This window comes from Nomascus leucogenys, chromosome 3 (genome assembly GCF_006542625.1).
Source record: "Nomascus leucogenys isolate Asia chromosome 3, Asia_NLE_v1, whole genome shotgun sequence".
NCBI lineage: Eukaryota > Metazoa > Chordata > Mammalia > Primates > Hylobatidae > Nomascus > Nomascus leucogenys.
Genome location: NC_044383.1, coordinates 122,812,138 through 122,837,941, shown reverse-complemented (window position 1 = coordinate 122,837,941; position 25,804 = coordinate 122,812,138). Strand labels below are relative to the sequence as shown.

The 25,804-nt window shown below is 39.9% G+C and overlaps 1 protein-coding gene across 2 annotated transcripts in view; it reads left to right on the top strand.

The window, feature by feature from the left end:
* MAP3K5 (mitogen-activated protein kinase kinase kinase 5) overlaps window positions 1–25,804 on the top strand; it is a 239,267-nt gene that overhangs the window by 144,205 nt on the left and 69,258 nt on the right. For both annotated transcript variants that reach the window (XM_030809751.1, XM_030809750.1), the window contains exons 11-14: window positions 2,018–2,125; window positions 10,519–10,568; window positions 13,405–13,500; window positions 15,959–16,040. In XM_030809751.1, coding sequence (XP_030665611.1) covers window positions 2,018–2,125; window positions 10,519–10,568; window positions 13,405–13,500; window positions 15,959–16,040 — 336 coding nt within the window. The remainder of the gene's footprint in view (window positions 1–2,017; window positions 2,126–10,518; window positions 10,569–13,404; window positions 13,501–15,958; window positions 16,041–25,804) is intronic.

Sequence of the window (25,804 nt, the reverse complement as noted above, 5' to 3'; positions counted from 1 at the left end):
TAGCAGTTAATTATAATATTAACCTAAAAACAAGAAACTAAAAGCAAGAATATATAAACTCATAAGTGAGGTGTATCTAGCTTTAAGGCTTTGTCAAATTGCCTCCATTCCCTGGTCTGTTTCCCAGCCTTTCTGTGACCTCTGTAATGTGTGCTATGCATTTCTCACATTTTGTCATTTCAAGGATAGAGCAAAGAGCTCAACAAATATTAGACAGTGATAGTTACAACCTTGTTTTTATTTCCTGTCTCAAGTTAGGGACACATAGTTCAGATTTTATCTGTTAGAAATATTGAGATGACAATAAAGACATAATTTAACAAGAGAGGAGTTAGTGCTTTTCTTTTCTTCTGTTGAATATAATAGTGTGCCCACATAATTTGGGAATGGGGTATATTCTCACTTGTCAATGAAGAGAGTTGGATGATGTTTTGGGAAACCCACCTTTTATTCTCTATTATTTTGATTTCATATACATTGTGATACTCAGATATGAGAGCACCGTTTCTGCAAAGTTTAGATGGGAAAATGATTTTCATTATTCATCATTACTGCTTATGTCTCTGTTGATTGGAATTAAGATTTTGATTCACTGGATGAGTTTGTTCCTGAGTCGGAATATGTTCACTTATGGACTCTCACTGTGTGTTTATTTGTGGCATAGCCCATCTTATTTTCACAGCTAGAGACTGACTGAGAATTCTTGGAGCCCTTAACATTTTTAATATTCAAAGAGTAAAGAAAAATTGGTTTTTCTACCTCCCTTTCTCTAGTTCCCTGTACCTTAAGTAAATGCACTGTTAAGGTAAGTTTAGAGTAAAACAAATATGCCCAGATTCTTGTGTCGTCTTTCTAAGGGTGCATTTCATGTTTTACTGTATTATGAATCTGTAATTCCTTATGGGTGGAGCCTTCTGAAGGAGTTTTCCTCCACTTTTATTTGGAAAACTTGCTTGATTCAAGATTAGTTCTAAAGATAATTTTCTTGAGTGTTAAGCAGTAGAGTAGAAAGACTATTCCAAAATTGGACCAATTTGGAATTCAGTAAAATCTTGTTTCCAACATGTCTCTAAAAAAAAAAAAAAAAGAAAGAAAGACTATTCCAGTTTCTCTAATAGTTAAGTATTGACTTTTCTTTTTTTAAACATTCCTAGTGAAGTCTGCCTAGGAAATTTGGGCCCGGAAGATGCCTTTAAGCATCTATACAAGTAGATAATGAATTGTAGTACCTTTGAAGTCAGAGCATGTGTATTATTTTAGTATTATTCACTCCAAATGCGAGATATTAGTAATAATATAATACTTCATGCTGTCCTTTGATGAGATTCTCAACTCATTTATCACATACTCCTCATAGAGCTTCAAAATAGGAACAAATTTTATTTCTCTTTTTCTCTTACAAGGCTAAATGTATCATTATTGAAGATGCCAGTTTCATCTGGAAGGCAGTGCAAAAACGTGTTTATTATTTCATATAGCTAAGTTTGTTTTTTTGGTTTATATATAAAACTCAGGAATAACCAAAACCATTTCTAAATTTATTTACATGGGTATGAAAACCATACTACTACATCTGTATGATAAAGTGTGATAGCAGAAAAACTAAAATAAGGATGTGACATTCTATGTATGGACCTTTTCTGTCTTTCTTTGACACATTTATATTTATAGAAATAGCTTATGTAGTACGTGATAAAATAGAAGATTTTTTAAAGTTATCACTAGTAGATACCCTGAGGATAGCTGAGCCCATATATGGACTTCAAAAATTTATTTCTAAGCTTATTAGCAATACAAGGTGATGCATTATTGAACCTTATGATAATTGATAAACACTGTAAAATGCCTGGAGGATTCATAGGGATAATAGCAATCAGAAGTTGAAATGGTTTACTGCAGGAACCGATTCAGAAGCTCATCCAATAATCCTCTACGGTGGTGCTGGGGTGTTACAGAAGCTCTAAGTGGTTTCAATCTTAAGTCACTGATATTAGTTTCTTTGCCGTATCTTTTCAAGGTATTAATATTAGAACCAACCAAAATCTATCAACCTTCTTACTTGTCTATCAACAATGAAGTTGAGGAAAAGACAATCTCTATTTGGCACGTGCTTCCTGATGACAAGGTAAATTGTGCAATTATTAACACAAGAGCATTAGTAACAAAGGACTTTACACCCTTCTAGCATTTACATACTCCAGCAAATGTCTGTGTTAGTTAAGAAGAAATAGCTCAGCTATGTGTCTGTCTTGGCATAAATGCATTCTGTATTATAAAACTTGTTAAATTTGAATTATGAATTTTTATCAATATTAATAAAATGAACTATTTGGATTTTTATTATAGATGGCATAACCATCCAAAGCATACTCAGAATTGGAATATTTCTCTTTTGTAAATTCATGCCGTAAGTTATGCACCAAAGAACTAATACTTAAAATACATGACATAAAATATGCATATGTTAATTTTAGGAAGCCTGTCAGAATGATGCCACTTTTAATCTTACACTGGTACCATTATAGTTATCATTACACCTAGCTGTTTTGTTATCTAAGTAGTTGCCAAATCTCAGATTAGCCACTGACTCAGTGTGCTGTGCACAAAGTGAGGTGGGCTGTGCGACCACCTATTTTGAGAAAGATCTTAAGACAGTCTCACTTCCGCTCATAGCAGTCATGTGGATAAGCCTTTCCACTTCTGTATTCATCAGTTTTAATGTATGTACAAATCATCCTACTATTTTTTAAAAACAGACATTTTCAGGACCTGGCTTCAGTTCACAGGATAAACCAACAGAAATGAGAGAAGTCTTGTGGAAAAATAGTTCATTTATTTTCTTTCTCGTAACTGTTTCCCAGAATGCCCTTATAATTTTATTTAACCATCATTCATCAGCTTACTCATTTAATAAATGTTTATTGAGCACTTACTCTGGACCAGGCACTACCAGACACGGTGTTAGACCCTAGAGAAACAGCTGTGTCCAAAATGAGTGAAATTCCTGCCTCTGTGGTGCTTGCTTTCCACTCAGATAGGGCAATAAACCAATAAATAAATGTATAGGTATATTCAATAGTGAGAAGGGAAAAATAAAGCAGGAAGTGGAAGCAGGAAGTAAATTTGGGAGTATGGGCTTGCAGTTTTTTACATGTGGACTTGAGTCAATAGACCTGCATTCAAATCCCACCACTGCCCTTGGGCAACTTGGCTTTTTCAAGCTATGGTGTCCTCATCTGTAGAATGAGGTAATAATGTCCACCTCAAAAGGTTGTTGTGAAGGTTAAATGAAATAATGTGGTAGAGTGCATTTCACAGAGCCTGGCATATAATAAATGTTCAATATATCTTAACTACAGTAACAACAAAAGCAATTATAAATCACTGCAGTGTGCATATTATGTGGACTAAACCCTAACTTTGAAATCCCAGAGTTTAACCCTGCTTTGCCCTTTAAATGGCATGGGAATAATCATTTGGGAGGTTGTTGGTGTTGAACTGGGGCACAAACCTGGCTCTGCGTCAGAATTATCTGCAGTACCCTGGATCCCAGGAGACCGACTGAGTTGGAATCCTTTATACTTAGAGTGAAGCTTGGACACACGCATTTTTATGAAGATTTATCCATGATTCTGATGTGCAGCCATGGTTGATAACAACTTTAACAGGGATGTAAACATAGTAATTACTCAATTGTAGTAGCTCAAGAATTATTACATCCTTGACTTTATGGCTAAGCTGGTTCCTGGGGATGGTGCTTTTCAAGATGTGTTTCCCTGGAACACCAGCATTAGAGTCACCCAGGGAGCTGGTTTAATTAAATGGCAGATTCCAGCTGGGCACAGTGGCTCACGCCTATAATCACAGCACTTTGGGAGGCCGAGGTGGGTGGATCACTTGAGGTCAGGAGTTCGAGATCAGCCTGGCCAACATGGTGAAACCCCATCTCTACTAAAAATACAAAAATTAGCCGGGCATGGTGGCACTTGCCTGTAATCCCCACTACTCAGGAGACTGAGGCAGGAGAATTGCTGGAACCCGGGAGGCAGAGGTTGCAGTGAGCCAAAATTGTGCCACTGCACTCCAGCCTGGGTGACAGAGCAAGACTCCATCTCAAAAAATAAATAAATAAAATAAAATAAATTGCAGATTCCTAATCTGCACGTCAGACCTACTGAGGACAATTCTATGAGGTAGACTGTCAGACCTCACATATGTGAACCACTACCTTAGGAAGTTCAACAGGAAAACAACACAGCGTGTCCATAATCTAGCAAGAAGAATGTCCCATGCTTTGATGTGTCCAAATCAGCTGGGACAGATCCCTCCTGGATGTCAATCATGGCCAGGCCCTGTGACCTCTATCAGAGTGGCAAGAAATCACCAGTCCCAGTGCTATAGTTTCTAGGAAGGGCAGTATCTTGTGTTTAAAATGAATAGATACTAAGCAGCACCCAGAAGGCATGTTATTTATATTTTAATTTGTTCTACGTTTAGATAAAGTTGGTCATGTTAAGTCTTGTAACTTAGTATTTTAGCAGGCACACTAAATGTTGGCCACATGAAATTACATAATAAGCGTGGAGAAAACCATCCATTCTCACACTCTCAACACCAAGTCCATTCTAGTAGCACTGAGGAATACCAAGCAGCATCTTTCAGAACTGTGGTCTTTCTCCAATCCCAGTTTGTGAAACACTGTCCTAGCTGACACTTTTACGAGTCAGTTTGGGACTGGCTGCATCCAAATTTTAGAGACACTCTACCAATAGGTTGTGGTAACTTAAGGATCTTCACCCAACAGGCCCCAAATTACACATGCCAATATTTGCCACTATGTGCAGAGTCAGAAGCTTGATTCTTTTTCATTATTAGGAGTGCCAATTGTATGGAGAAACACTTGAAAAAGTTACTTGTGATACTAATTTATTCATAACAGAAAACTTCCTTGACAAAGGACTTTGAAGACAGGCTTTCAGCTAAGACATAGCTTTCCATGAGACTCACTTCCATGAGTGAAGTAAATAGAGGGAAGACTTTGAAAGAAGTCATTGCCCCAACAACCCCATCAGCAACATTTCTAACATGTCATTTTAATTATGTTGAAATGCATCATGCTACACCCGAGGAAAGCACTGTTGAGATGATAGTAGAGCAAATCAATCTACCAGCATTCTTTTGAGTTCTGTGGACTTTGGGACTGTGCTGGTTCCTCAGGAGGACACTATGGGTTCTTGGTCTGTGGCATTCAGTGAGGAGGAAGATCAGTGAGGCATGGAGTCCTTCGAGAAGGCTTGCTAAAGGAAGTGGAACCTGGACTTTGGCTGTGGGTAGAACTAGAAGAGATAAATTAACACAGGAAGACAAACTAGATTAGAAGAATAAGGCAGAATTCCAACCAAGGCACCAAAGCGAAAGCAAGCATGGGGCGTTCAGGGGCCTGCAGAGTCTGACTCATTCCACAAGGGGAAACGTGTTGAGGGAGGTGGGAGATATCATTGGTTGGGCAGGATGACATAAAACTCTAGAGTGCCATGTAAGCTAGGAAGAAGAATTTTAAACGTGTCGGTAGGAAACAGGACGTCACTGACGTTTCTGAAAATCTGAGAGCTGGCAGGAAGGCAGAACAGGATATGAATTATGAACCCAGGGTCAGCATCAAAGTGCATGGGTGTGAAGGTTGATGTTAGCTCTTGCATGCCTTGTGGCCTAGGCATCAGCTTCAACTCCTCATGCTTTAGTTGCCATATATGTAAAATGAGAATAACAGTACTTCATAGAATTGTTGTGAAGATTAAGTGAGAGGATGAATGGAAATCATTTAGCACAGTGCTAAGTGGCTTGGAACAAGTGCTCCATAATGGTTGCTAGTGTAGCTATAAGACTGATCTGGTCTTGACATTTGATTTCTGAAGTCTGAGGCTCTGGAGGGTCACAGAGAAGACTGTTAGAGGAACTAGCTAGATATGAGGCAGGTAGAGATCCTAGAGTGGAATAATACAATTGTGACTGCAAAGGGACAGATGATTTAGAAAGAAAAGTATACGACTTAATCACAAATTAGGAAGAAGGATTAAAAAGAGGGAATAAGTGTAAGGTGACTCAAGTTTTGATTGCATTGATAAAAGTGGTAGGATTTATAGAAGGAAAACCTGAGTTGTAGAGGAATCATGAGGAATTTCATTTCGGACGTGTTTAGTTGAAACTAATGGCAAGACTCCAAGTGGAATCATCCAGTGGCAAAATTGGGAATAATCAATGTAACTGTCTATATACATGTTAGTGATATTGCTTTAAAGTGCAGTGCAATATTTATATTGTTTTGCATGTGTGCAAGTATATACATACATGGTTCTCACAAGCTGAGATACACTAATCATCCAGTGGAAACTACAAAAACTAAGAGAAGTTAGGAGACATGAACATTATGGAGACGAGAGCAGGACTGGAGGAAGAGATTTTCAAAGGCTTGATTGAAAAGAGCAAGGTTATCCAAGGACACTTGGAAACAGAGTGAGGCTAAAGGAATTAGCGATTAGCAAGGCCTAGAGAATGAGTAGAGAGCCAGAAGAATTTGGAAGACAGAAAAAGAATAGAAAGTAAGCCGAGATTTTTGGAAAATGAGTACTATTTCCAGCAGTTTGTTATTGTTTTCTCCTTCCTGGAGGTTCTTTGCTCAGTAAAGTGAGCCTCGTTTTAATTCTCTTATGTTTTGTGACAATTATAGAGATAATTTTTATATTATGCTAAGAAATATTAGGATACATATTAGGATATAAACAAGCACATTAAATAGGGTTACAAATTTAAGTTATGTGCTGTCCATTTTCCATTTTCACCATCTTTCGATCAGGAGGAATTATATTTATGTTGTCCTTATTTCCTATAACTTTTAGTGCTAAAAATTCTCCTTGTTCAAAAATTGAAGCTTTCTTCTATCAGTTTCCATTCTGAATTCATGTCAATTTCTTTGCAAACCCTGATTCTATCCATAATGTATTCATTATCACTACCATTTTCTCAATTTTTTAAAATAAAAGTGGTAAAATTGGAAGGAGGACAAGCAATAAAAACAAAAAAAACTTTATTATTACCATGTTACTTTAAAACAACTATAAATAACAGAGAAGCAACCAGTTTAATAGGTCTTATGTTAAACTAAAAATGGGTTGTTTTTATCATAGAATGTTTAAAAATTTTTCCTAAAATTAGAATAGAGAATGTAGCTTTTCATTTATCATGTTTATTTCTTTAGTCACTCGTCTCACTATTTTTATTCTAACATATGGAATAAATAGCTCTGTGAGCTAGTATATACTTTATACTGCAACTTTCAAAACTTTAAGCACATTATATACCAATTCCCAATTCCCAAGGACTCTTAGAGAGAGCTACTCTACATTCAGGGGTAAAATTAATTGAAATCCCGATCTTTTAACAGTTCTCTCTTTGTTGAATGAATGGTTGCTGCTAAAAAGTAAGTTAGTCCTTGAAGAAAGTCTGCATGTGTACAATGAAAGAAAAACTTAGACTGAGGAAGAGAGAAGTTATTTGCAGGGCGTTTTAAATGGTTATTTAGAATTTCCCCCCCTTTTGGGGGTTGAAGTTTGGGCACCCTTGGCCTATCTCATGAATTATCAAACAAGGCAGGGGCCTAGTGGAGGACTAAGTGCTGACTCTCCTCCCTCACTTCAGCTCTGGCCAGTGGCCACTCACAGAAGGCCCAGGAAATTGATGAGGGAAACATGCTTACCCCTGATTCTAGATTAAGATGATTTGATGCTCTCATCCACCAAGGATGCTTTCTGCTACAAACTCCCTGCTAAAAGCAACTTAAATAAAGAAATGGTATTTCATATTACAAGAAATTACAGGCCGAGCATGGTGACTCACACCTGTAATCCCAGCAATTTGGGAGGCCAGAGCAGGAGGATTGCTTGAGGCCAGGAGTTCAAGACCAGCCTGAGCAACGTAGCAAGACCCCCGTCTCTACAAAAAAATTTAAAAAAATTAACTAGGTTTGGTGATATGTGCCTGTAGTCCCAGCTGCTGGGGAGGCTGAGGCAGGAGGATTGCTTGAGCCTAGGAGATCCAGTCTGTAGTGAGCTCTGATTATACCACTACACTCCAGCCTGGATGGAAAAAAATAAATTTTGAGGTGGGGTGATTCTGAGGGTAGTTTCAGCATCAGAATTCTGAATTATGGCTTCTCTGCATACTCTTGGTGTTAGTCTCATGTTCTTAAGTAGCTAGCTATTCCAAGAATCACCTCACACAGGCGGCATCCCAGGGAGGAGGGCCAAGCCCTCTCCTTTATACCATAAGTTGTATCACATGACCATGCTTACACCCATCCCCAGCAAGGCAAATGGACTTACCGTGGCCAATTTAGACTAATCAATTTCACCATTCATAAACATTGCCACCTGAACCTGGGCAAAATTTATTTTTTTGTCAGCAGAGGAGAAGGAGGGAATGACAGTTGCTGAGGGAGCCGACAGTGCCTAGTACAGTATAACTCCTGCCACCTTCAGTCAATACAGTATTAACTTCCAGCTCCTATTCTAGCCCTAACTGGGGCCTGGGATCTGAGGCTAACCCGTTCCTAGAAAATGGTGCTTGTGCTGATTAAATTAGGTTGAGTGTTGGTTTGAGGCCTGTTGGGGCTAATTATCGCTAGCGCTGCCTTTGGCCTTGCTGTTTTCCCTGATTCCCAGACAGATCCCAGGAGCCTTTAAACTACCTGTTGGCTTTATAGCTCATCAGCGCCTCCTTGTGGTGTGTCCTACAGGCAGGTGGGGAAGGAGGCCTCCTTCCACCTTCCATCTCAGGGCTTGGGCTTTATTTACATCACTGAAATGGAACGTTCCCTGGCAGCACTGGCAACCTTTCAGGAACCAAGCATTCTGGAAATGCTCCACTCCTTTCCTACAAAACCAGTCCAAATTTTTACTTAGCTGTTCCCAGAAAAGGATTGATAGAAGATGGGTTTTACCAGTGCTGTCTTGTTAGTATTTGCCAGTTGCTGTGTTCAGGGGCGGGTTTGCATACTGCCTCAGCTCTGCACTTGCCTCCCACCTCCTGCTCCTGGACATGGTCTTGGAAAGCAGCTCAGCTGCAGGCTCTGAGGATAAGGCTGCATTGTACGCAACTAGGGTACAGGTAACAGCTGCAGCTCCTGGGTCATATTTATATATTTAGAAGTTCACCTGAGGCCAACAGGATTTAGAAGCAACTTTCCAAATTACCAGCTGAGGCTGCAGTCTGCTATTTTAATTTCACTCCCTCTGTACTCTGGTTAAGAGAGCCACCGCATACCTTTTTATGGTATCTTCCCTCCTGGACTTCATGCAACAAAATTTGCTCTGCGTTCATTCAGGTCACATCCCCGTGACCTGACTGATACGCACTGAAACTAGCTTTTTAGTAAATTCACATCTGACTTGAGAGGATCTATTTTTAAGTTGCATGGACCTAGCAAAGAATTATGGGCTGTAGATATAAATTGTGGCTTTTGAGTTGCTTTAGCCAAAAGGAGTGTTCTCGGCCACCTCAGAGCCACAAGGCTTTGTCACCCATTTCATTAGCCCAGGCAAGACCTCAGCCTCCTGGCAGTGGGTGGGTAAGAACTCCTTTTCCTGGTTGTTTTAACTTTACAGAATTGAATTTCAGTGTCAGTTTATTGCTGTACTGTACTTGCTCAACTTAGACACATGGATAAACTACTTTATTTCTGTAAAAATATTTATGCTATTTTATACTGTTGACATATTTTTAAAGGGATATGACCCATTTTGTAATTTATTTTAGGGACATATGAATTTGATAATAATTTTATCTTAGCTTTAGTAATAAACTCAAGAAATAAATTCCCACATTTTTCTTTACCTTGGCTCTGCAAATCACCCATGTTTAGATTATGACAATCGAATTTTTTATGTTCAAACTTTATTAGCATATGGAATTTTGCATAAATTAGGTAGCAATACCTTGTAGTTATGATGGGCACTGTACACATGTGTGTTCACGTACATTCTTGTTCTACTAGTTTCTGAAGAAATAGAACCGCCTATTTAGTTGGAAATCCTAAGATAATTCAGAAATAGTTATCTTTAAAACCTTGCCGAGATGTTATTCAAATTAATGTTTATCTTTCTCAGAAAAGAAGTATTTCTCAACTGTAATCATAGAATTACCTTGATCATTGAGGTTTTTTACTTAAAAATTAACACACAACAGTTATTACTAGATATCAAGTTTTAGAATTTAATGAGACTAATTCTCCTAGGCTCTTTTGGAAGCTGTTTTATTGAAGTACAGGAATTATTAAGTAGAGTAATCATTACCCTTGTGACTTGAGAATAAATAGTGCTTTCCATCCAGATAATTCTTTCATGAAAAATAGTGTACCAGGAAAAATGGCTGTGTATATCACTTTAAAAATAATTAAACAAAATTATTGTTGTTATGTTATTTTCCATTTGGATGACTCAGTATATTTTCTTGTTGTTGTTCTAGAAAGGTATACATGAGTGGAATTTTAGTGCCTCTTCTGTCAGGGGAGTGAGGTAAGTTTCCTTGGTACTTTTTGTTTACTTATAAGACATTTTTCTCCACTATTCATGGGCTGGATAGAACTTTTAATCATGATTTTAAAATACAAGGAATGTCAAGAATCGTTCAATTGGTGGAAATGCCCAACCTTCTTCAGTGTCACTATCTCCTTTAGGAAAAGATTTGCAACAAAATGTTCACTGCTGGTTGAACTGACTCTGTGCTCCTGACCTACTTAAAATGTAACTGTGGGGTCAATGTGAACTATGGACCAGAATCAAAATGTAGATTACACTCAGCCATGTGGAGGTCCTCTTTAGCTGAGCTGTTGGTTTATGTAATAGGATGATTTCTGTCCTTTTGGTATACCAGGAACTCATCTCCCTTTGCGTGGATCCAAAGCACACATGCCATCTACTAGATTGTGTCCTGCCACTTAGTTTAGTTTGTTATGTTATGTTATGTTATGTTATGTTATGTTATGTTATGTTGTGTTATTTTGTGAGACAGAATTTTGCTGTTGTCGCCCAGGCTGGAGTGCAGTGGCATGATCTCAGTTCACTGCAACCTCCGCCTCCCAGGTCCAAAAGATTCTCCTGCCTCAGCCTCCCAAGTAGCTGGGATTATGGGCGCATGCCACCATGCCCAGCTAATTTTTGTAATTTTAGTAGAGACAGGGTTTCACCGTGTTGGCCGGGCTGGTCTGAAACTCCTGACCTCAGTGATCCACCCGCTTAGGGCTCCCAAAGTGCTGGGATTACAGGTGTGAGCCACCCCGCCCGGCCCCTGCCACTAATATTAATGACTTCAGATGATAAGGAGTCCATTAAAAAAAAAAAAACTTTCTGTAAGGTCACTTTCCTGAATTGATCTTGAGATTACAGTGTTGAACTTCAGTTTGGTTCAGTTCTGACTGCTGTCACAGTGCCAGTAGCTTAGAAAATGCCATTTCTTGGGATTTAGAAATAAGATTTTTTTTTTTTTTTAAGAATCAAGAGTCAGTGGTTAAGTCTTAAAATAATTGTTCTATTGAAGCTCACGCTAAATCAACTCTTGCAAATTTCAAACCAAATTAGATGTGCTTACTACTGTTTACCCCCACGTCATAGCAATGAGAGACAACAGATTTTTGCAGCCTGGTTATGCAATATCCTGTTGCTTTTGGAATAATAATAATTGGTTTTATTAGAGCATAAATTGGTAGAGCGGTCTGAGTCACTAATAATTGGAGTTCTCTTGGTAAAGTTACCTGTTACCTCATGAATGATCTGAACAGAAACAAGCAAGATGATGGACTGACTCATTATATATCTTTCAGTCGATACTTTCTCAAATAAAACTGTACTCTTAATATTTAATTTTTAAAGCCAGTCATTAGCAAGGCATTCACTATTTATTGCTGCATTTTTAAGCAATCCACTTAAGAAAGTATGGTAAATGTAAATTTCACTTTATCATATCTGTTTTCCAATGAATAAATTTTCTTTAATTAGGTATGGTAGCCCTATGTAACAGTTGTTGTGATTTATGACTTATACATAGCCTGCTACTATCTTACTATTGCTGGCTTATATGCTGAGAAACTTGAGTTGTAGTCTGTGACTTCAAAGAGAGCTCATTCTTCCTGGCCTCCTCCTCCATAAAGAAGAGATGACAAACTATGGAAGAAAATCCAACTAGGTCAGCAGCTTGCCTTGCGTCACCTCAGAACTTGCACAGCTCGAGTTAGTGGGCATTAACTGAGCACGAGCTGTGTGTCAAATGTTGAGTCCTGTTCTGCCAAAGATGCAAAAATGACTAAGACATCAACTCCTCTCTTGAAGAATTCACAGCCCAGCAGGGAGAGGAACAGACATTTAACAACTCATGACAATACAGTGTGAGAAGAGCAATGAAAGAAGTATACTCAGAGGACACAGGTATAAGAGGAAGTCTTTCTGTTTAGGGCAGAAGTAGGGCAGGGAGAGAAGGTAAGGTCTAAGCTGGGCCTTAAATCATGAATAGAGTTTCTTTTAAAAGTAAAAAACGACATGCATTCCAAATGGAAGGAACAGCAGGCACAAAGGCACAAAATAAGGGTTGACAAACTATGCCCCATGGACTACATCTGGTCCCTCGCCTGTCTTGTAAATAAAGTTTTATTGGAACACAGCCATGTTCATTCATTTATGCATCCTCTTAGGCAGCTGTCATGCTTCAGCAGCAGAATTACATAGTTTGGCCTGAAAAACCTAAAGTATTTTACTATCTGGCCTGTTACAGAAAATGGTTGCCAAGCCCTGGCATAAAACAGCATGGCCTAGTGGGTTGACTCAAAACTGTTTCATATTGCCATAAAGTCAGCCACTCACTGAGTCCTAACCGAGCGCACTTGCGCATTGCTTCACTCCTCTAAAATCTCTATAACGAATGAGGTGCTTTTACTGCCTCCACAAATTGCCTGCCTAGCTTTGGAAACATTTCATTGTTCTACAGATTGCATAGCACCAGAATCACCAAGGTCAGCCAGCCAGTTGGTATTTATGCTTTTCCTCCCAGCACACAGAATAGTGTAGTAGGCAGGACACCTTTCCCTGCTCTGTTGAAAGGATGTGTAGTTTACGTGTGCTTGCCACACCCTAGAGCAGCCCTGCTCCGCAGAGACGAGGAGGAGGACACCTCTCAGAAGAGTAAATAATTTTAGTAGTGTGGTGCAGGAAGTATCACTTTTTAAAGTGCTATTTATAACTTCTTGTTATAAACAACATTGATAGAAATGGGATTGAATTTAAAACTTATTTCTTTTTCATCATAGGACTGTAGAAGAATTGATAGTTCTCTGAATAATGCCTTTTTGTTTGTTGGTTTCAGTATTTCTAAATTTGAAGAAAGATGCTGCTTTCTTTATGTGCTCCACAATTCTGATGATTTCCAAATCTATTTCTGTACAGAACTTCATTGTAAAAAGTACGTATTAGTCATTGTGTGTGAAAAAGATTCTTCTTACCTAATCATTATTTTCAACTAATGAGTGAACATGTACCTCCTGTGAAGAATTCATGGCTATGTGGTTGTATAAATATTTTATTTGGGCTAATATTTTATAATTATGTCACAAATTTCACAGATTTTGGGGGGTTTCTTTAATAAGTCAAACTTTATCTTAGTCATAACTTATTTTCCCACAGATAAAACATTAACTAAGACTTATTGGTTAATTGTTAAATATTATAATTCATATTTTAAGTGCTCACTTACTGTATGTGATTACCAGAATTTTCATTCTCAAATTCTTTTAAATCATCTCACTATTGGCCGGGCGCGGTGGCTCACGCCTGTAATCCCAGCACTTTGGGAGGCCGAGGCGGGTGGATCATAAGGTCAGGAGATGGAGACCATCCTGGCTAACACAGTGAAACCCCGTCTCTACTAAAAAGTACAAAAAATTAGCCGGGCGTGGTGGCGGGCGCCTGTAGTCCCAGCTACGGGGGAGGCTGAGGCAGGAGAATGGCATGAACCCGGGAGGCGGAGCTTGCAGTGAGCCAAGATCGCGCCACTGCACTCCAGCCTGGGCGACCGAGCGAGACTCCGTCTCAAAAAAAAAAAGAAACAAAAACAAAAAAAAATCATCTCACTATTATCTACAATAGTACCTCTTTACCTTGGCTCACATTAGTTAGATTCACCTGGTAGGATTTAAAAAAACATACATGGCCCCCACCTCAGACTAATTATATTGGACGTTCTGGTGGGGGTGAAGCCTGTGTTAAAAGCCACTGATCTGATCTGTACCAATAAAAGAGATCATCCAAAAATCCATGGACTGCATTGTACGTGTTTTTCTCCATTGTATGTTTCTCTTGGGCTAATAATTGAATTCTTCTTACTTCTTTAGAACACTATGATTGACTGTGGGAAACTAGAGAAGTGAGTGATAATTTAAAAGCCAAAGTATAGGTGAAAGTTAGTTTGGACTCAGAATTTTGCTGGGGATTGTTCTTATTTAAATAATTACTATTTGACTTCATTGTAAGTGATATGCTAGCTACAATATACAGTCATTCATTTTTATCTTGGTGTGAAAAAGAAAAGTGTTTGTTGAATCCACAATTCTTGGCTCAAGCTTTATCTTTATTATCATAAAACATATGGTAGGGGGAAAAAAACACTTGGAAATAAGAAAATTCCCAGCTCTCGTATGGACTAATTCTCTACTTACACTTAAATTCTCAAGTCTGTTGACTTGTTTCTATGATAATTATAGCTAAGATTTATGAAGTGTGTGCCCCAGAACTAATATTTGTTTCAGTCTTCAAAGAAACTGTATTAGATGGGTAGTATTAATATCTTTATTGAAAAGAATAAAAAAAGTAGTCTTGGAGAGTATAGCCTAAAATCATGTAGTCAATAAGCATAAAAATCTGGGGTTTGAACCAGGCACAGGAGACTTCAGAATGCAAGCTTCTAAAAATTACACTAGTGCTCCCATCCCACTGTCGAGTGTTATATTCTGCCTAGAGATGTTCATATTGAAAATTTTTGCATGAGTGGCTGATGCAAATCCTTAACCCAGATCTTAAATCATGTCTGTAACACCAGATTTTTTTTTGATCTTTCACTTTATTCTTCCTTTTGGTTGAACTAGCTTTTCTCTCTCACTCATTGTGCTGTTTAATAGCGCATACTGTTATTCCAATCAGGCTTGGAAATTTTTTTCTTGTCATGGGCCTCCAAGAAATGTGTATAGAGACAGGAAGAGTGAGGAAGTTGATACCACATATGAACTCCATCAATGGGGTCCAAATTCCAAGATAGACTTTGTTGATCATCATGCTCTCAATGGCCAGAACAGTTCTTTATCCTAGTAGACACTCAGTGAGTATTTGTTGAATGAATGGATGGATGGGTGGGTAAGAAAGGTTCTGAGTTGTGTTAGGGAAACTTTTCTTGTCACACCATAACCTGCTCTTCCCTTAGGCTGGCATCGCATAGCATGACCTGCCTGTGGGATCATCAGCCCTTGTTCACAGTGCTTCCTGGCTTTATGTCTGTGGACCATCAGCCTCCTCTCCGAATGGCCTAGCCACAGCGAGCAGGATGCCAATCTGTTTCTCACTGTAATCACTTTGCTTGTCTCTGAAATGGTCTCCAGAAAAAAAAAAAAAAAAAAACTTTACAAGAAGGGTTCCTGAAGAAAAATGTATTTGAAGTGAGGCATTAGGTTAGAAATTTCTAGAAAATCCTACCAACCTATATTTTCTTTTTGAAAAATTATATTTTTCACGTGATCTTGATAGTGTGATATTGCCTGGTTCTAGAGACTCTCTTAGCTCTCAGTTTGGGTTCTGAAGTCACTTTGAGATGTACTTGCTTATATTTACTATTGTTTGTGTTATGAATGCTCATGTGCTAACTTGTATTGTAGGTTTTTTGAGATGGTGAACACCATTACCGAAGAGAAGGGGAGAAGCACAGAGGAAGGAGACTGTGAAAGTGACTCGCTGGAGGTAATGACTTAGGTGTCCATTTACATTTAGAGTTCATTTTAAAACAAACTATTTGAAGCTTTACTGAGGCAGGAGGCAGGGTGTATGAGGGGTAGGAGACTGTCTGTAAGCTTTCCTTTAATGTTAAAAGCAACTTCTGGAATTCCTTTGCTAAAAAAGGGCTAAAAAGTAAACATCGGAGAATTCTTATTCCACAGCACCAAGCGTTAGCATTTTACTTATCTGATAGCGAGTAACTATGCTTTATCTATGACAGTGTCAATGCATGGGCCACGGGTGTCCTTACGCATTTTCTATTCTCCTCTGAGATATGTGCAGTTCAGACAAAGAAGATTCAGTGAAGATTCTGGTTGATAGCACCCTTGTGGCAGGCATTAATATGCTACACAGAGAACCTGAAACCATGGAAGATTAATGGAATTAATGGAGGAGGGAATAACAATGACTTCAAATGTTGTTCCTCTCAACTGGAATCCTTTCACTAACATCTAATGGACACAGAGCACTATGGATACCTACTTTTGTCTGGTTTTTATTTTTATTTTCGTAGAGACTTGGTCTTGTTATGTTGCCCAGACTGGTCTTGAATTCGTGGGCTCGAGCAATCCTCCCACCTTAGCCTCCTAAAGCACTAGAATTACAGGCATGAGCCACCGCACCTGACTGCTGGATACCTACTTTTAGTTTGTATCCGTTTTCTCTGCCATGTCTGCTGTGTGAAGAGGAGCCTTCCTCCACTGTAAGGACCAATGCTGGAGTGTGTCAACAATGCTGACACCAGCATCTTCGATGTCTGAAGGATGACACTGCTCCAGGCTTGACACATGGCCACCATTTTCTCCAAGCCCTTCCCAGTGTTTGACTTGGGAGAGAACTCTGAATCCAAGTATCTTAGTCCATTGGGCTGCTATAACAAAATACTGTAAACAATGTGGCTTATAAACAGTAGACATTTATTTTCTTATAGTTCTGGAGGCTGGGAAGTCCAAGATCAAGGTGCTGGTAGATTCAGTGTCTGGTGAGGGCCTGTTCCTCATAGAAGGTGCCCTCTTGCTGTGTCCTTACATGGTAGAAGAAGCTGGCTAGCTCTCTGTGGTCTCTCTTATAAGGCCACTAATGTTACCCTGCTCTGCCTTCAAGACCTAATCACCTCCCAAAGTCCTCACCTCCTAATAACCAGCATCTTGGGGTATGATTTCAACATAGGAATTTGGGGAGGACATAAATATTCAGTCCATAGCACCAAGCCATACTGAAAATTACATTTTTAATGTTAAAGTGAAATTGAAGAAACTATAGCTCACCAATCTAATTGACATACTTATTTATTAGATCACTTTGATGTCATCTCATAAACTAAAATTTTTATAAAAACACTGAATTAGTAAGATAATAGTTGAGAAAAAAATGTCATATAATCAATTGTTTGTTTTTTGAGACCAGCTCTTGCTCTGTTACCCGGGCTGGAGTTGGAGTGCAGTGGCACAATCACGGCTCATTGTAGCCTCTTGACCTCCTGGGCTCAAGCAATCCTCCCACTTCAACCAGAGCATGCCACCACACCTGGCTAACTTTTTTTTTTTTTTTTTTTTTTTGGTGGAGACGGGATCTCACTTTGTTGCCCAGGTTGGTCTTGAACTCCTGGACTCAAGCAGTTCTCCCTCTTCGGCCTCCCAAAGTGCTGGGATTATAGGGATAAGCACCATGCCTGGCCTATAATAGCTAGTTGTTAACTCTGCCCGTAGTTAAGTTCTATGATTATCTAGCAATTGTATAGCTTTGATATTTGTAGTTAAGCCTGAGCCTCTTTCATTAAAGTTGTAAAAAGATGACAGACCTAATTTGGAAAAAAAAAAATTTCCTGTGCATTAGCTTGCTGTCTATAGAAGTAATAGATACTACTTCTTATTTATGTATGTTTTATATTTTACAATTTTTTTATTTCTTATTCAAGTGATTGTTAGGAATTAGCTTTCTTGACTCCTACTTCAGGGCTCGTTTGATTATACCTTGTTATCTTTGTTTCTGTGTTAAATTTTGCATCACTTCATACATAGCAATTTGCCAAGGTAAAACTTAAAGAAATTGAAAATGAAACAATTCTATCAATAATATAGAATTATGAAGGGGATGACTGGAAAATTCATAAAGTATTCTGCAATGTTACAAATTTCTGGCTTTTTTTTTTTTTTTTTTTTTAAACCAGAGATAGCTATCCTTCGTTTCATACCCTCCTTTCAGGAACTAACTGCATCTTACCAAAAATATGCATAGCCTAGCCAGGCTGTGGCGGCGGGTGCCTGTCATCTCAGCTACTCAGGAGGCTGAGGCAGGAGAATTGCTTGAACCTGGGAGGCAGAGGTTGCAGTGAGCCAAGGTTGTGCCACTGCACTCCAGCCTGGGTGACAAGAGCAAAACTCCATCTCAAAAAAAAAAAAAAAAAAAAAAAGAGAAGAAAATATTCTGAAGTCAGGCGTGGTGGCTCATGCCTGTCATCTCAGCACTTTGGGATGCTGAGGTGGGTGGATCACTTGAGGCCAGGAGTTCGAGACCAGCCTGGCCAACATGGTGAAACCCTGTCTCTACTTAGCTGAGCATGGTGGCATGCACCTGTAGTCCCAGCTACTCAGGAGGCTGAGGCAAGAGAATTGCTTGAACCTGGGAGTTGGAGGTTGCAGTGAGCCAAGATTGCACCACTGCACTCCAGCCTGGGCTACAGAGTGAGACTTGGTCTCAAAAAAAAAAAAAAAAAAAAGAAAACATTCTTACATTTCTATCCTTTGCATTTCATTAGAATAATGTAAAATTTCTGACACAGAATGGCTTCTACAGTATTCCCAATGGGCTTTAGAGCCTGTAGGAAGAATTCAAGCAGACTGGCTTCAAGAGTCTTGGCTTAGTTTGCCATTGTGCCAGCTGGTGATATTGCTGATGTTTTTCGTGGGTGTTCTGTTAGCAAAATGTGAATGAATGTATGTTTACAGGGATGCTCTGGACTGGAGGATGGTGAAATCCATCGTGGTTGTCCCTCTCCCTGAATGTCCTTTCGTAGCCAGGGCATCTTTCCAATATGAATTATTAAGCCTTAACTTACATTTTTGCATAACTTATAACTCTCCATTATGTATTTGGTTACATTTCTTAGATGTTTTCAACATTCTTTATTAAAGTTATCTTATCAGCATCCTGCATATTTGATTAAAATGAATTCTTTAATTTCATTACCACAAATTGAACTCAAACTTCAGCCCATGAATAACAAGCTAAAAATAATTCCTCCACTTCCCATTCTTTACAGTGGAAACAAGAAGAATTACTTTAGAGATCATCTTAACACAGTGATTAAGATTTGTATGCAGAATAATTATTTTCTGATGTTTACCTCAATTGAAGGTAGAATTAACATTGTTTCAATACACGCGTCAATTATTCCTGAAGCCTTTGGCTACCTTGGCCCAGAACAAAATAAAAATGTTGGCCAGGAAATGCTACTTAATGTTTTTAACTTCATTTAGGGTGTTGTCAGCAGTCAGCAAACAGTAACTGTTAATGTGGTTCTATAAACTACAAATGTGAAACTAATTCCCAGAATTTGAAAGAATTCTTAGAAGCCCAAGGCAAGAACTCCTTTTCTTTCTGATTGGAACAATAAGGTTTATTTGAAGCAGTACAACTGTGGGTTGGATTCGGCTTCTTTCAGGTCACCAGCCCCTTCTTCCTTCTGATTCAAGCTGGATCTACTAAGAACTCCAGGCTGGGGTCAGGAGCCTTGGGCCCTGGTTCTGACTTTGCCAACAGTCAGTTTCATAACCCCAGACAAAGTTCATACTCCTGCTGGGCTAAGATGACTTCATTCCTTAAGTTAGAGTTGAAAAGAATATATATATATATTTTTGTTGTTGTTGTTTTTTTTCAGACAGAGTCTCGCTCTGTCACCCAGGCTGGAGTGCAGTGGCATGATCTTGGCTCACTGCAACCTCCACCCCCGGGTTCAAGCAGTGCTCCCACCGCAGCCTCCTGAGTAGCTGGGATTACAGACGCCCACCATCACGCCCAGCTAATTTTTGTATTTTTAGTAGAGACAGGGTTTCACCATGTTGGCCAGGCTGGTCTTGAACTTCTGACCTCAGGTGATCTACCCGCCTCCACCTCCCAAAGTGCTGGGATTACAGGCGTGAGCCACTGCGCCCAGCCAAGAGCAAGAAGCTTTTTAATGTCCTTTCCTACCTCTAATTTTTTAAATAATATTCAAGATTGGTATAAATTGTACAAGGCTATTTCAAATATAATGCAATACCACTTCTCAGAGAGGGACTTTTCTGTCTTTTAACAGAAAGAAAATCAATTTCTTTTGATTCAAGGCTATGTTTTTTGACTCAAGGATGTATTTTGACATGGAAGGGTAATGAACTCATATCTTAAGTAATTTAATATGTTATTATTATAATACATTTATATTGAAATCATCAAACAGTTGATCAGAGTTAACCAGCCTTGGTGTGCACTGTTCTTCTTCCTGCTTTCCATGTCTTCATTAAGAGTAAAGGCATCCAGCAACCCAAGCCAGATTCCTGAGAAACCCCTCCCAAACCCCTCTTAATCCCTCATGCCAGTTCTTTCCTGCAGCCCCTTCATTTCATCTTCTCGGTCACTTCCCTGATCTCAGTTCTTCATCCTCTATCATAGCCTAACATGTTTCACGCTTTGTCTCTGTTATCATCAGAGAAAGCTCTCATACAGATTTAATCCTGTGACTCCCCAAATTGAAAACCTTTGATGCTCCTTTTTGTTTTTCGATACAGAGTCTCACTCTGTCGCCCAGGCGGGAGAGCAGTGGCACAATCTCGGCTCACTGCAACCTCTGCCTCCTGGGTTCAAGCAATTCTCCTGCCTCAGCCTCCTAGGTAGCTGGGACTACAGGCATGCACCACCATGCCCAGCTAATTTTTGTATTTTTAGTATGGAGTTTCACCATGTTGGCCAGGCTGGCTTTGAACTCCTGACCTCAAGTGATCCACCTGCCTTGGCCTCCCAAAGTGCTGGGATTACAGACGTGAGCCACCGTGCCCAGCTGATGCTCCTTTTTGTAGAAGGAAGTATTTGCAGCATGCAATGTTCTCACCCGCTCTGGCTGTAGCTTCCCTTTTCCTTTCCACTCTGTGGTCCAGCGGTGCCAACTTCCTTTCCACTTTCCAGGTGGCCCTGCTTCTCCGGCCTCTGGGCTTGACATGCAGATGCCCAACCTCACAAGCTTTTCTGCTCAGTCCTACTTAGTGACCAAAGCCTTAATTTTTCAGATCGAGGTCCTGTGTCCTTTTCTCTTTGAATCATTTCTCAACTCCTCTTCTTGCTTTTCTCTGTTCTCATAGCATTTTGGCCTTCTCAATGCATTGTAATCTGGTAGCCTGCACTGGACTGGACTGTTAATGTCCCATGGCAGGATGGTGGCTTTATGCCCTTTTTAATCACATGAGCTCACATGGTGCCAGGTGTCCAAGTAGAAGAGATTCAATCTGAAGGGTTTGAAGCTAGGCAGTGACAAAATCAGAATTGTTTTAATTTTAGGTTGTAGCAATAATGGCAAAAACCACAATTACTTTTGCACCAACCTAATATCTCAAACTGGGAGGAGAGAGATATGGATGGGAGAAGGCCTCCAATCCATATGGACCTCTCAGCTTGAGCCCAAGAGGTCAAGGCTGCAGTGAGCTAGGATTGCACCACTGCACTCCAGCCTTGGTGACAGAGCCAGACCCTGTCTAAAAAAAAAAGACAAAAAAGTGACATTATTTTCATTTGACTCAAATATCTGCAGGATGATGGAAGACCTTACTGGTTTCTTTTCTGATGATTGGCCTCATATACTTTAGTAATTATGGTTTGGAATTTATTTCAGTCAGTTTGGAATCATCATGTAGCAAACTCTTTTTTAACATCCTATTTCTATTTTTGTACAGATATGAAGCTAAATACCCACAGTTACTTCCCTGCCTGAGAAAATACATCACTTATAGTGTTGCATGATATGATTATCAATTTGTTATTCATTCATTCATTCTGTTGGGAACGGGGAAAAGCCTTTTTCTTCTACCAGCTTATGTTCAATGGTCAGGGGCCTGCAAATTAACTGACAAAAGACAAGTTAACAGGAGAACAGACAAACTTTATTCTTTTGTTTTGTTTTGTTTTTGAAACAGAATCTCCCTCTGTCCCCCAGGCTGGAGTGCAGTGGTGTGATCTCGGCTCATTGCAGCCTCTATCTCTTGGGCTCAAGCGATCCTCCCACCTCAGCCTTCTGAGTAGCTGGGACTAAGGTGTGCACCACCACGCCTGACTAATTTTTATACTTTTTATAGAGACAGGGTTTCACTATGTTGCCTAAGCTGCCTGCCTTGGCCTCCCAAAATGCAGAGATTACAGACGTGAGCCACCGTGCCTAGCCAAAATTTATTCATGTAGTCAATGCTAGGTCAATGAAAGAGACTTACACAAAGAATTGGCTCCATAAACAGCTAGAGTTGAGTGTTTATATATCATCTTAGTAAGAAAGAGGGTTAAAACTTTAAGAAAGTGTATGGTGGGAGACTAATGAGAAACAAGTGTGAGGAACAGAAAGTTTTGATAAGGTTTTGTTTATGCAACATCTCCTCTAGGTGAAAGTGGTCCATCTCCTCTTTGGTCATTAACCTCCTGGAGAGGAAATAAATGGCAGATGTATTTTAGGAGGCATTGCTTATGTCCACAAAAGAAGTTTAGATCAGGTTTTTTTCTGCTGCTGCTGTTTTTCTGATGTTTTCAGGCTAAAATCATCTTCATCCACATCAGTGGGTCCAAATGGATCTCACTAATGCACTCACATATTTTTTGGACAGCTATTGAATGGTAAGCATCATTCCATGTGCTGGAGAGATGGCAGAGAACAAAACGGAGAGAAATTCCTGCTCTCACTGAGAGCTTACATGCTCTCATCTAAGTCCTAATTGGTCCCAACTCTGCTTAGCTTCTGAGATCAGAAGAGATTGGACGCATTCAGGGTGGTATGGCTGTAGACTCAGCTTACTTTCTAATGAGAGACGGACAATAAACACAAATAAGTAAAATACCGTCTATAGTATGTTAGATGGTGATCAGGGTTAAGGAGAATAATAAACCAGGGAAGGGTTTAGGAAGTTACCGTGTAGCAGGGACATGCAATTTTAGACAGGAAGGCCTGGGAAGCCCATTAAGAAGGTAAGATTTAGGCCGGGTGTGGTGGCTCATGCCTGTAATCCCAGCACTTTGGGAGGCCGAGGCAGGTGGATCGTTTGAGGTCAGGAGTTCAAGACCAACCAAGCTAACATGGCGAAACCCCATCTCTACTGAAAATACAAAAATTAGCCAGGCATGGTGGCAAGCGCCTGTAATCCCAGCTACTCGGGAGGCTGAAGCAGGAGAATCACTTGAACCTAGGCATTCCAGCCTGGGCGACAGAGTGAGACTCTAAATAAATAAATAAATAAAAGAAGGTGAGATGTGGCCGGGCTCCGTGGCTCACGCCTGTAATCCCAGCACTTTGGGAGGCCAAGGCGGGTGGATCACGAGGTCAGGAGATTGAGACCATCCTGGCTAACAAGGTGAAACCCCGTCTCTACTAAAAATACAAAAAATTAGTCAGGCTTGGTGGCAGGCGCCTGCAGTCCCAGCTGCTCGGGAGGCTGAGGCAGGAGAATGGCGTGAACCTGGGAAGCGGAGCTTGCAGTGAGCCGAGATTGCGCCACTGCACTCCAGCCTGGGCGACAAAGCGAGACTCCATCTCAAAAAAAAAAGGTGAGATGTGAGTAAAGATCTAAGGGAGGAGAGATCCATCACACTATATATTTGTACCTGCAGTGTTTTTGGCATTCTATTAATGTTAGTAGTAGTTATTAATGTTTTGGCATTTACATTTTAAGAAGGTCATACGGACTGAACATTAACAAAGCTGCCATTTGGGTCTGCGAGGTGATTACTCACCTAACGTGGTTAAGCCCCCGCCGAAAGTGCATGGCTTTTTCTAAAGTGGCTGTTTCCTTCGAGAGTGCGAGGACTCAGTGAGTCACCACCTCGTTGTTTGGCCTTGTCAATGTTGTCTTCCTACACTGATTCTCTTCCTGCTACCCGTTTAGATTGTTCTGGGCAGACAGCAATAAAGAGATGATTCTAGAAAAATTCTCATGATTGCCTCAGAATGAAATTCTTGTTTCCCTTAGCAACAACCTGATTTGCTAACCTATTACCATAGAAATAGAATGCAAAATATATAAGCAATGTAATGTTAACTTTTATTTTTTAAAGCCCTCCCTTTCCTCCGCCCCCCACACTGTTTTTTTCTTACTTGTCATTAACAGACCTTGCCTTTCTTGGCTTGTGGTCCAGGCTCTCTTCTACTATTCCTGGCCATTTCATAGATGATTCTATGTCCTTCTAGGCTGAACCAGTCTCTTGTTTCTTTTCAGCTTTCTTTCAAAACTGCCATTTCAATTTCTATCTTTCTCTCATAAGAATAGAAAGGGGAGATAGAAAAACAAAGCAGCAATTACCCACAGAGATGGTTTTACTTAAATAACACTGGCCTGTTTACAAGTCCTTTTCGTTTTTACTATCACCATTTTGCTTAACAGGAGTCAGCTTCTATATCTAATACATAATCTTTTAAAAAAATAGTGTTCTGATGCCTTAGATTCCTAGGGGAAATGAAAACTTTAGCAGCCTCATCAAGGTTTACATATTCTTTACTCTTCTATATAAGCATACCTGTTGTAGAGCAGGACCTGGTGGTGTGCACCTGAGTCTCAGCTATTTGGGAGGATCACTTGAGCCCAGGACTTTGAGTCCAGCCTGGGTAACATAGCAAGACTCCATCTTTTAAGAAAAAAAAAATGCTGAGTATGATGGCTCCCACCTGTACTCCCAGTGCTTGGGAGGCCGAGGCAGGAGGATCAGTTGAGGCCAGGAGTTCAAGGCCAGCCTGGGCAACATAGCAAGACCCCATCTCTACAAAAAATAGAAAAAATTAGCTGGACATAGTGCTGTACACCTGAAGTCCCAGCTGTTGAGGAGGCTGAAGTGGGAGGATTTCTTGAACCTAGGAGTTCAAGGCTGCAGTGAGCTATGATGGCACCACTGCACTCCGGCCTAGGTGACAGAGCAAAATACTCTTTAAAAAAAAAAAAAGATTGTAAATATATCTATTGGAAAAATGCTTTCACCCAAGAATAAACCAATAATGACTCTAAATGTTTTGTTTTGGGATCTAGCTCTTTTCTAAAAAAGTTCTCATCACATTTTTCTATAACTTGATTAATTAATTAAGCAAATAATTACCGAGCATCTACTACAAGCTACATGCTAAAACTGGGGATGGAGTAATTAAGGATGAAGTCCCAAGTCTTGAAGAACTCAAGTGTCCAGACGAGGATGACAGAGGCAGCTGTAAGATCTTGAAGGGCCTTGTCTTGGTCCGTCCAGGCCACTATAACAAAATGCCTTAGACTGGGTAATTTATGCCCAATAGAAATGCTTTGCTCACAGTTCCGGAGACTGAGAAATCCAAGATCAAGGCACCAGCAGATTCAGTGTCTGGTGAGGGCCTACTTCCTCTAGATGGTACCTTCTGTGGGTGCTCACATGGCTGAAGGCTCAACCAGGCCCCCTCAAGCCTCTTTCATAAGGGGACTAATCCCATTCATAAGGGCTCTAGCCTCATGACCTAATCACCTTCTAAAGGGCCTAACTCTTAATACATT